This window comes from Haliotis asinina, chromosome 4 (assembly GCF_037392515.1).
Source record: "Haliotis asinina isolate JCU_RB_2024 chromosome 4, JCU_Hal_asi_v2, whole genome shotgun sequence".
NCBI classification, from domain to species: domain Eukaryota; kingdom Metazoa; phylum Mollusca; class Gastropoda; order Lepetellida; family Haliotidae; genus Haliotis; species Haliotis asinina.
In genome coordinates, this window is record NC_090283.1 from 77,986,207 (window position 1) to 77,998,688 (window position 12,482).

A 12,482-nucleotide genomic window follows, 5' to 3' on the forward strand; every position below is an offset into this window, starting at 1 on the left:
CTGAATAGACATAGCTTAGGCGTATTATTTTAAACCACAATCAGGAAAACACATTCGAGTTATCTGTTCTTACTGACACGATACTATGTTGCTATGGCAATTAGGGTTATTGGTATGAAATATTAGATTTTACTGAGAAGTAGTTGTCACATGGGGTTACGTTCTTTGTCACATAGACTTACACAGTGTTTACAACACTCTGGCACGTTCATTATGAAAAGTACAGCAGTGTGAATTACAACGTTGAGAATCTAACATCCACTCATGATCAGTGATGGCTCATCTTCAGAATTTGAAAACGATATTCATACAAATACTGAACATTTATAGGGCTGATATGGGGAGCAGGAGCATTCACTGAACATTGTCTCGACTGACTAATTAAATGCACCATTTACAGTTTATTACGAATACCAATCACTGAGCAATACTGCCAGTCATCACACTGGTATACAGGCTAAACGATATGACGGCATAACTTTATAACAGATCCTCTTTCACAGTCTGCGGTTGTACCCCGCTGTAATTACCTCTCATTGGTACTGCTAGTTATCTCAGTTTTGTCCTTCTGGAACATATGTCATATTTGGGATTTCACTTTCTTAGTAAAGTACAAATTCTAGTACTCAACCAAACAGGTACAGGAATTTGTACTTTACTAAGAAAGTGAAATTCCAAATACGACATATGCTGCATTTAACCACTTTCTAAATGAAATTGTGTAATCATAGGGGTCATTCTGTTAGTGGTACTTAATTCTCAAAACATTTGATGTAAATTTAAGTTGTCCAGATTCTTAATCGTAGAATACGTGTTCTTTTACTGTATGGCTAGATTTGTCTCAATTGCTAACAGCTGAGGGGATGATGTAAATCCAGCTAGGGCCCATGTAAGAGGCAAATGCACTGTAAGTCCCCATGGTCCTTAGTATGGTGATCTACCTTCAATTGTTGGCAACCTACAGCTCAATTTTATAGTGCATTGTGCACTATAGATACATGGCTTCAGGTCTTATCACTAGTTTTACGTTCTACTCTGTGATATTCTAGTTAGTTTTACTGCCCTTAGTTGACAAGCTTTTACAATGGATGTGCTATAAATTCATTTGTATTTTTTCTAATTAATCATTCTCGTCACGATATGGCTGCAATATTGCCCATGTGACGAGACAATGAAATTATCTCGACCAGACGTTTGTTCCGTTTGACCTCCCCAGTCATGCATATGTAGAGTAGCTCAGGTCAAGCTGAACAATCTGTATGTATTTTGTCGTCAGAAAACACGTTTATCACAATTTAGCAATTAATGATTATCAAAATACCTGGCTGTATACATACCTCAGATATTTCAACTCTGAAGCTTGTGTGACTTATTGCTGAAGCTTGTGTGACTTATTGCTGAAGCTTGTGTGACTTATTGCTGAATACACAAGTCAGAAGTGGTTGTCATATTAACGTATGCCTGTTATTCATGCGTAGTGATCCGAGTTGCCACCACAGTAACCAACAAACAGACATAGTGTCACTAACAAATACACCAACCCGGAAGCACATAAACAGTCAATAGATCAATGAGTAATTGAAGCTGGAACAGTCTAGGTTAATTTCAAATTCAGTGACTGTGACTCGTGTGAAGATCTCTGAATAGCGAGTGTCTGAATGGTGGATATCGTTACCTGTAGATATGCTACATACATCCATTCACGGTCAGCCCTTTGGTGCTGCCATGGAAATCTCAAACAGAAAGAAATCTAAAAGTCTCGGCCATCGGAAACCTGAGTGTGGTTGGTGACTGGAGGTAATGGAGGTTCGGCTTCGGGTAAAATGGGTTTGTGTCCAACATTAGCAGTTCACCCAAAAGCATACTTTAACCGTTAGTAACGGGCCGACGTATATGGGTCCACGTACTTAGCGGCCTGTACAGCCAGTGTACGACAACGCTTATTTATTTCTTATAGGAGTTGGCTCCTGAACTAACGTGTGATATGTCCTCCGTAGTTACAGTGGATGTAGTATTCACACCTAACATTCCGAGATGATAGAACATTTTAGAAGTTGAGGTGATGAAGAATGCTGAAAATGTTTTGTGAATATACAATTTCTTTTTTTTCTGCGAAAGGCGACGTTTCGACATTATAATGCTGTTGCCAAGCAAGTCATGTCATCGTGAGACAAATATCATGACAACGGACGCATGATAGAAATCCGTAATCTAAATATAGCTATCTTTAAGCTGCACATTAGTATCCTGTGGAGTTGATAATGAACGCAACATCTAATCACATTGACATTTATCCTTATACATCTCCACAACGAGATGCATGACTTTGCTTTGAAGAAACCTCATGTGTCATTCCCGAAATTACTGTTGCAGAAAATCCTTCGTCTTGATGGATGAATGGATGGATGAGCATATACGTACTCTATGCTAAAGTGGCTTCAGGATTAGTTGGACATTTCAAGCTTCGTCAGCACGACATTTAACTTGCTAACACTAGTTTATAAAAATTGTTAAAAGTAGTTATTAATCACACCATGAGAGGAAATGGATTAGCAGTGTACACATCACGCCCAAAGCCCGCTGAGAATTGTTTGGATATGTCAGTTTGCATCTACATATATTAGCATACGCACACTATATTAATAGGCGTTTGCCTTGTATAGATATTAAAAGTGAAACTCATACACGGGCTGCACATGCACATTCAAGTAACCTAAACGTAATCTAAAAACTGAAGAATGATTAATATTCGAGTATCGTTCTACAATTGTTAGAATACAGAAATGAAGAGTCATTCATGTCGTATTTTATCAGCAGAACGCAGAGGAAAATAACCTTGTCTGTGACGTAGGTAACGTCCATACTACCGGGTAACTTATGACATGCGGTGTTTGTCAGTTGTCCCTAGCAACTTCTTGGTAAAACAAACAACTTATGTTATCATAAAGTCAGTACAGAGTGCAGTGTCTACAAAGCTTATCAGTAGTAGTTTGTCCGTTGTCATCCGATAACATATAACAACAATCGAAATAAAATGTACTCGTGGGAGGTTTGCGCTTCGGATTTAGATTTCAGAGGGACGGAGGAAGGGCGATTGGTAATGGGTAGTGTGGAACATCTTGGTCCACTCACTCACTCACTCACTCACTCACTCACTCACTCACTCACTCACTGATATAGCTCGCTACCACTCTCGCCCGACGAAACATAAAGCCCTACCCTACGCGCAGTGCAGTATCTCAGCATGTCGTCTCTACAAACACAAACACATAACTTGTCGTGTAGCAGATGCAAACCACACACGTTAGTGTTAACTGCAAATTAATGCTACCTGTAACTATACATGTACGGGGTCAATGTCATCGTGACCTCCTTGGTTGTGATATGCTGTGCACATCTAAATGTACACCTGCATTGTCCGTTGCTCATGTCGTTGTGGGAAATGTGGCAGGAGTAGGCGAATTAGTGAGGGAGTGTAGTTTTACGCAGCAATCTAACCTGAGATTTTATGGTCACGATAAAAGAGTGTTTGGATACCTTTAATACCTTTGAGACCTAAGAATCCGTGTTTAACGAAAGAGTTGTATGGTGTTTTACGTAGCAAGCAGCAATATTCAAGATCTCTAATAAATCGTGTTGGGGCCAGACAATCCAGTGATCAACAGTATGAACATCGATCTCCGCAAGTGTGATACGATGACACGTGTCAACCAAATCAGCGATCCTGACCACCCGATCCTCTAACGACAAGAATAGTTACCTTTTGTGTCAAGCATGGTTTGCTGAAGACGTATTCCAGACCGGATCTTTACAAGCCTGCCTGCACAATATCGAATCCCAGCAGTGCAAACATTTTCGGATTTCAGATGCAAGGGGGATATGAAGGTTTGATTGATATGAACTGGCATCGTGAGAACCGTTAGGAATACACTGACCTTCAGAGAGATTGTTCAAATGATCTATTCGATTACGGAATAAACAGAGCCTGAAACCATTCATTTCGCTCTCTTACATGCATAAATGAAAACAAAGAGCAACGGTTTTACCCAGTTGTATGATTACATAGCGACTAAGGTACGTCTGTCTGTGGTGTGTGGTGCTAACGCTGTTTATCTTTGCCTAGCCAGATATTAAAAGTTTTACTCTGTATGCCCAGTGTGTCAATTTGCAGCTAATGTTCAATGTCAGCTAAGAAATACTCAGGGTCCACCTACCTGTTCGATCACACCTCACTAGCTCAGATGCTGTGATAGTATGCAATGTTTTTATTAGTTAATATTTGGTGTGGTGGTTTAAGATGTCAACTGCTGATACTGACAATGTGTCGGTGTTTAGCAGTTTGTTTATTTTCGTGTCTCAAAATTAATAACATTTTACTTATTAACAGTACTAACGGTTCTCTACACCAAGGTCAATGTCATTGATGTGAAGTTCTTCGCTGATTCGAGGTATACCATAAGTACACATAATATTGTTTATAAGTAAGAAAACCCAACCAGTTCTAACACCATTTTATATTGTAACAGTTTATTTTGATATAGTTCTAAACTGAATTAAACTTCCCACGACGACGAAGTGAATATATTACTTGCTCTGAAAGCCAACGCCGGGGAATAACATCTCGATTGTCCAGCAAGACAGATAATATATGGCTTAAAAAGCTTTGGAATAAGCATTGTTATACATGAACAGAAATCAGTGAAGCAGTCATATATGATCGCTAAAAAGGTACGCATGCCTCGCCTTTATACTTGACAAGCTAGTGACATACGTTTGCTTCAAATTGAGCTCCGTGTAGCCAGAAGTGTCAGCTGAATGATTCACGTCCATCCCATTCGGCATACAATGACCAGATTCTATTTTCAGTTCTAGTCTGAGCTTGTGCTAATGCCATCCTTTATCAAGCACCGGCAACCAAATATTTCGACCAAAGAAAGCTGAACATAGTGATGACGTGAAGACCTCGCCTATCAAAAAGGGTCAGCCCATTGAGAGTAAACATACACTGTACATATCTGGCAGCTAGTCGTGGTATTAGCTATAAAAATGTACCAGATGTACAGATGCGTAATTGTGGCGCCATTCCCTTGCCTCAAGTGTGTGTATGATTCAGTCGAATGCATCTCTCGCGTCACACACACAGGAACTTAAAGAGGCTATTTAGATTCCCTGAGTCCTCCGAGCTCCCATGTACTGTGACGAAATCCCCCTTTCTGGGAGCATTAAAGGTGACGTCAAATTCGTCATTATCTCCCTTCCTGTACACCTTCTTGTTGATCATTACCCGTAGAACACTTTCTGACGTCATGCGCAATCTGACTGGTTGATTTGCTGGGATATCACCACACAGAGGTTCAAGCAGTACGCAACCATAATCATTAGCTGCGGTGTAGTTTGTAGGAAAGGATTTGATTCCTGGCATGTCGGTTTTACTTTCAATGAGTATGTTACCCATATGATCATATGATGCCCCACCATCTGCATCAGGATGCTTCGCAAATACAGACAGTTTATAAAATCCTGACCTTGGAAACCTGATTTTGAGAACAAGAATGTCATTTGTGATGTAAGAAAATACGTACCGGTCAATGTCAGAAATATCCTTCTCGGAGTGAGACAGCCTAAACGTAGTCGACACAGTGGGATCCACCGATAGCTTCATCTCTACCTCGGAATCGCTTGTCGTCAAGAAACTCTTGGAGAATATATTCGATGGAAATCCGTATTCCCTGGCAATCTGTTTTATTCCCCATGTCCCATAATTGTCAGGATACAATCTCAGATCCTTGCAGGGGTCTGAACAGCCTAGGAGATAATGGCCTATATGGTTGGTGTTGTCTTTTGTTGTTTGGGTAAGGTCTTTTGCAAATAAGTTCAGCTTGTAATATCCCACCTCCGGAAGACGTGCAGAGATACGTAGACAGTTGTCTTGAACATAGGCCATCAGCAATCTGTCCAGGTTGGCAGGCTTCTGTGTAGCATGCTCCAACCTAAAGGAAACGGATATGGTAGGTTTGACTTTGAATATCATGCTAATATTGCCATTCTCGGAGCCAATGATGTCTCCAGCATAAGGCACCGACAGAAATCCATATTTGGATGCTCTTGGGGAAAGTCCCCATGTTGAGTGCATTGTGGGATAGGGGAGGATATCTTGATTGGAGTCCTCACTTTCGATGAGAATATCGCCTACATGATCATGTCCAGCTGTCGAGACAGCGACGCTTTGGGCAAATATTGTAAATTTGTAATACCCTGACAGAGGAAAACGAAACTTTACACTCAGCATGCCATCTTTTATAAATGCCATGAAAAACTGTGTGAGGTATTGTCTTTTATCTTGAGAATGAACCAGATGAAAGGACAGGCGAGCATCTGGATTAACCATCATGTTTATTTCAGTTTTTCCGCTTCTTGCTTTAACCAGATCTATTTTGCAGGCGTCCAACTTGAAGCCATACGTTATCGGGTCGGCTTTAAAGCCCCAAGTTCCTGAGTGTTGTGGGTAACGCTTTACAAGTTGGAACACTGAGTGACAACGTATCGTGTAGGTCATGAGACACTTATTGTAAGAGGCACCTTTCTCTTCCCCGAACAGCAACAATTCGTATTTACCCGTGACAGGGGGTGTTACCTTAATAGAAAAACAACCACCGGGTGTCTTTCTCAACAGCACATGTTCTGTTACAGATTTCCCGGTTGACGTTTCTTTCAAGTCACAGTATAGATCGTGTAGGGTGACGCGTGTGGTTGCAACCCGGATTTCACATTCTTTGTCCATGTCCACGACCTGACCATGGGTTTTGGACACGTACCCCCACTTGATTCCCTCCACATGAGGACATATTGCACTTGAATACTCCTCAATCGTTAAAGGTGTTGCCAGTAGCTGATAGCAGTGACTTTTATCATGGTCTTTGTCTATATAAGGGAAATGTTTAACCACAAAGTCAACAGGGTCAGTCAGGAAATGGAACTCATTGAATTGTTTAACATATTTAAACTTGTCGCCTATGTACCCCGCCCCCCATGTGACTTCGATGGGTCTCCAGTCACCGTTGACAAAGACGATGTTCCAGGCGTGGTTTGTGTCGGTGTCTTCTGTAATCTTCACCTCGGGATCAAATCCATATCCCTTGGCTATTCCGGAAACAACTTTGCATGGTATCTTCACTTCCCTAAATGGACAAAATAATAGCATTTATATCTTGAATTGTGAACAGTTTTCAAGATGATGGAAAATAGCAGTTAACTTATCTGCAGACACTTCTTCAAAGTATCAGGAGAATAATGTTTGACACCAAGATCTTCGACAAGGACCTCTGCCTCGAACTAGGGATTATAGATTATTCGACCAAAATTACACGTCCATGGTTAATCTGAAACACCTCAATGGCATATATACTGAAAGCCATTAAACACGCAATTTGTATGTATTGTCCTGGAACTTAAAAAAAACAACTTCTACCAAAGATTTTTTTGCCTGCGATACAGAGGATATAGGGAGAAAAGGCTGATATTCTTGCTCATTTCGAGACTGAGCCCCAGAGACTACCTCTTTTATTTTATGAACTTCGATGCTTAGAACGGAACCTATGACATTTCTCGTAAACACAGTCACATTCATGAAACACGTTGTACGCGCGCGAGCATAACCTGCACCCAGGTCCTGTTAAAGCACAAGGACTTGTGAAACTGAATCACGTTGAGAAAATGCCACGCTTGACACAAGACGACAAGAATCAGGATCTCGCTATGGTTAGCGGCATTTTCAGATGTGATGATTGTCAGGCACTGTAATGTGCATCCACGCACCGTTGGTCAACTCAGACAACGTTTTCAAGCCTCCGGCAGTTATGCAATATTCCGCAACCAGCGCACCACCTTTGACGACAACTCGCCAGGGCCTCAATGTCTGTGTCTCACAGCCGCTGATACTGCAAATTGGGACAAGACAACGTCATGTCTGCGCCAAAACGGCGCAAAGATGCCTTAACGCAGGTTTAACGTACTTTGTTAGATGTCGTCGTTGCGGCAGTGACGTTGCTGTTGATTGGACATTTTCCGATTAAGTTATCAACAGATGTTTATTGAAAACATGTTGCCAGTTGCATCTATATATTTATGTTGACGTTTGTGAAAGCATGAATGTCAAATTGCGCTTTTAATGGCTTCCAGTATAGTATGTATAGACTCACAAGTGTCTTATTTGTATCCATGAGCATATTCTTTGTCAAAGGTGTATTATTTCTTTTAACATTCCAACTTTTCCCCCATTTCTGAGACGATCAGCCTGACAAACTAACCCTCTTTCCTTTTGATTTGCTTTTACCATGGTCCCTAGTATGGTGATCTACCTTCAGTTGTTGTCAATCTATAGCCCATTCTTATTTTGTCCTCTATAGTTAAACTATTTTAAATTTAATTACTAGTCTTAAATGGATATCTGTACTATATATACTAGTGGTTTTACTGTTCTTCTACTGTTCGGTTATAGTTTCTTATAGTAATTCATTCTATAATTACATCGCATTATTACTTGTTCTCGCCACGATATTATACGAAATATTCATACGAAAACACAAATATTATTATGACATAGAAACACACAGAACAATGTTATTCCGTAAAAGACACAGACAATTTTTTCAAAGAATTGCAACGATCGTTATAACGATCAACGAACAGCGCTTCTGATATACGCATTTGAACCACGAGACATTTACTTAGCCCGTAGCAGTTATGTCAACCCTGTCCGCTGACGTAGGCCTGGCACCATCCCACACTGATGCAGGCCACTAACTGTCGATGAAAGTGATGGGGATGATCTTTTCATATCCCCGGATTTGGCCAACAGGGGTTTGGGGGAATTCGTATGACGTCACAAACGTCCATTTCACCCCAGACGTGTTCAGTGGACTGGATCACTGATAAAGGTATTGCTGTACAAATTAAGCACCTCGTGGCTTCTTGTGTTGAAACGTACGTCAAGGGCAGTTCCGTTTGTCAAAACGGTACAGCAGTCGGTCGAAAATCCTATCATGGTACCTCAAACTTGTTCTGTAATCACGTTCCACTCAATCAAATTCAGTTGTATTTCTTAAACAAGTAAATTTCTGCCGTTATTATGAACCAACCTGCAGAGTGCCAGGAAGAGAGAGGAGAAGCCAGCACACACAGCCCTCTTGTACCTCAACACCGAGTCAGCATCCTGGGGGCCGCATTTACCCTTCCGCAGTATGTTAGTGTCATACCTGGAAACAACAGCATGTTCTTAGAGTGAGTGAGTGAGTTTAGTTTCACGCCGCACTCAGCAATAATCATGCTATATGGCGGCGGTGTGTAAATAATCAGGTCTGGACCAGACACTTCAACAACATGGACATTGATCTGCGCAAATGGTAAACGGTGGCATGCGTTAACCAAGTCAGCGAACCTGACCACCCGATCCCGTTAGTCTCCTCTTACGACAAGCAGAATCACCTTTTGTGGCAAGCATGGTTTGCTGAAGGCCTGTTCTACCTTGGACCTTCACGGGTTGCATGATGTTAGAAAATCATCCGATATTTCGTATGTACCAGTGCTTTACCCACATACGTCGACAACATGGGTGACAAGTATGATACCAGGGACGATACGGTCGGCAACCCATACTCGTCTGTTGGTGACTATACAGATCCGGATAACAGTTTTAAAGACTTGGTTGTTCATTCATATCATTTACCTCTTGTAGTAACCTGATGTCCATGATGTCACTGCAGTGTATCTGAATCGATTGTTGACCCGTGAAGGTCCCGGGGTAGAATAGGCCTTCAGCAACCCATGCTTGCCATAAAAGGTGACTATGCTTGTCGTAAGAGGCGACTAACGGGATCGGGTGGTCAGACTGGCTGACTTGGTTGACACATGTCATCGGTTCCCCATTGCGCAGATCGATGCTCATGTTGTTGATCACTGGATTGTCTGGTCCAGACTCGATTATTTACAGACCGTCGCCATATAGCTGGAATATTGCTAAGTGCGACGTAAAACTAAACTCACTCACTCACTCACTGAATCGATTGTTAGCAGACCACCAGATGTTGGTGAGAAGCGTCAACATTACAAGATAACAAGAAAGGTGGTGGGGAGCAGGATTGCTGTTTGAAGTTTTATCTTAAACACCCCATCTGTGTCTGAATGAGTGTGATTTCAGGCCGCTTTTAGCTGTACTCCAGCGACATAGTGAAGGAAAGCCTATAATATGTTCTTCACAGTTTACGCCCTTAAAGCCAATGCCAGAATAGTGGCAGCACGTCTACCTGATGTTATTTGCAATCCATCTGAAGAATGCCCTGACTTTCTCCATGTTGTTCTGGGCTGGTCTACTGAGGTATTGGGCTAGGAAAGCCACTGATGACTGGATGCTGTCCGGTGCCTGAAAACCCGTAAGCAACAGTAACTTCAAAGTTTGTAATTTGAAACTCTAACGGGTAGAAAAAGTAGGGGAACAAGACGCAATTTGCTTAGCTGCAGATTCAGGCGCATTAGGAAACAAAGCTACAACAGATGTGGTACTTCGGAAGCTGTACAAGCGAAATGCATGCTCCCAGGTTAATGAGGAACGCGTAGAAAAAGGCTTCTTGGACATATTTCGAACACTTAATTGAATTTACCTGTAGCGCGTATTTTGTATTACAGTGTGCATATGGACAATATTCCTCTTCCACGTCGTAATGAATAGAACATTTTAACAAAAAAAAATCTTTGACGACGTCATAGTGACAAAATATACAATACATTTCTAAAACACGTTCTCGTCACGATATGGCTGAAATGCCGATGTGACGTTATATATTAACTCACTCACTCACTCCAATTTGAAACAATATCTTTTTTTCCTATCGTTTTCATTATCTGTATGAAACCTTCACAGCGTTAACATACTTGTAACGTGCTTTCAATGTACTAGATTTAAGGAGAAGCTCTGAGGAAGCATAAAAAGCTAAATTCTAGTGTTCACTAGTCTTGGAAAACCATGCGTGGATATAGCAGTCTTTGTGTTTTTTGGAAATAATAAACAAATCATCATTCCCTGCTCATTGATTTTCCCAAACAAGGCCAGATCCATATTTGAATCTCATGTATTCCTATGGTGTTGGTTACATCTCATTAACATTCCGCCACAATCGTTGAGGCTTTCACAAAGTCTTTGTTTCCTTCAACACGGGCCTTCAATGGAATCAAAGCAAAGTATCCATGATGAAATGTATTATTCCTGATGACAGTTTGCTGCAGTAGCTGTGAAACTACACTATACGAATATTGTCATTACCCAAGTGGACAAGGTTGTCCATTAAGTGTTATTTTAATATATATTTTTCAAGGTATCATCTACATTCTTTCATGTCGATGAATAATGTTTTTTGCTGATTCTGTTTTTGGTTAAGAGCAGAAAGTTAATGTAGATTCATTATCTAGGACATAGGGAGTGGGACTAAACTACAGCCATATTGAAATCCTTGTACTAATAGTGCTAAACTAAACTATATTGAAAAGTGGATGTAAGTTCATAGTGATCTCAATATTGCGACAGAGGGTGGATTTTAGGTATTCTTTGTCACGATTCTGCTATATTCTTTACCTTAAGAACATATTCATCAATGTGGGCAAATGCTTCAGGTGGGGGTACTGCCACTGATTTAGTCTTCCTTGGAGGGATGATGGGAGGATTCGGATCCCCGTTGTCATAACTGTCAGTTTCCTGCAGGTCGTCCGTCACCTCACGTTCCCAGGGACTCACGTTGATACAGGGACTTCTCGGTGTGTTTGAGTTCCATCCGTCACCATTACCAATGGGACTTATATTTTCTAGTCGCAACTTTTCCGTCGTCACAGTCGCCCACGTGACGCTTGTGGAAGAGTCGACCTCTTGTTTCGAATTGCCACAACCCATGGTATAGGGTAGGCGGACGGTTCCTGCTCACTGTAATATGATATATACTGCGTGTCATTGTTCTTAGGTCATGTAGAAAATGAATATCAGAGTTCATTTATAGCGGTTCATCCACATCTCTGAGGAACACGATCTTAGCGCACAGAAGTCACAGTTCATTGTTACCCCAGATAAGGCAAGAGTGGGTTGTGTGGTGAGTGAGTGAGTCAGTCAGTGACTGAGTGTAGTTTTACACCATGTGGCCATGTCGGGAATCGAACCCTGGTCTTCGGCATGACTAACGAACGCCCTAACCACTAAGCCAACCCACCGCCCTTGAAATGATAACAGCAGACTTCAGAGGTGAAGTTAATTTGAATCTTGAATTATCCATTTCCCAGCAGCTTTGACCAATGTTTGTCATGTGTTATACCCGTATGCCTAAAAGACTGGCCAGCCTTTTCTATCACTTTCAATGCTGCTTATGCCATTATGCTATTACTAATACACGTGTTTCTTGCTTCATGAATATCCAATCAATGCAGCCAAGGCATCAACATACGCAAAT

General features: G+C 41.3%; 1 protein-coding gene across 1 annotated transcript; it reads right to left on the reverse strand.

Moving 5' to 3' along the window:
• Positions 1-5,131: 5,131 nt before the first annotated feature.
• On the reverse strand, positions 5,132-11,935 carry LOC137281920 (uncharacterized). The gene is made up of 4 exons (XM_067813641.1): positions 11,624-11,935; positions 10,302-10,417; positions 9,138-9,254; positions 5,132-7,178 (listed from the first exon to the last, which is right to left on the reverse strand). The coding sequence occupies exons 1-4, from the start codon at positions 11,933-11,935 to the stop codon at positions 5,132-5,134; spliced, it is 2,592 nt and encodes an 863-aa protein (XP_067669742.1).
• Positions 11,936-12,482: the final 547 nt, after the last annotated feature.

Coding starts and splice junctions, on each gene's coding strand:
- LOC137281920 (XM_067813641.1), bottom strand. CDS start 11,935: ATGGGTTGTGGCAATTCGAAACAAGAGGTCGACTCTTCCACAAGCGTC. Junction 10,418..11,623: donor TTGATGAATATGTTCTTAAG/GTAAAGAATATA, acceptor ACGGGTTTTCAG/GCACCGGACAGCATCCAGTC. Junction 7,179..9,137: donor CTCTTCCTGGCACTCTGCAG/GTTGGTTCATAA, acceptor TTGTCCATTTAG/GGAAGTGAAGATACCATGCA.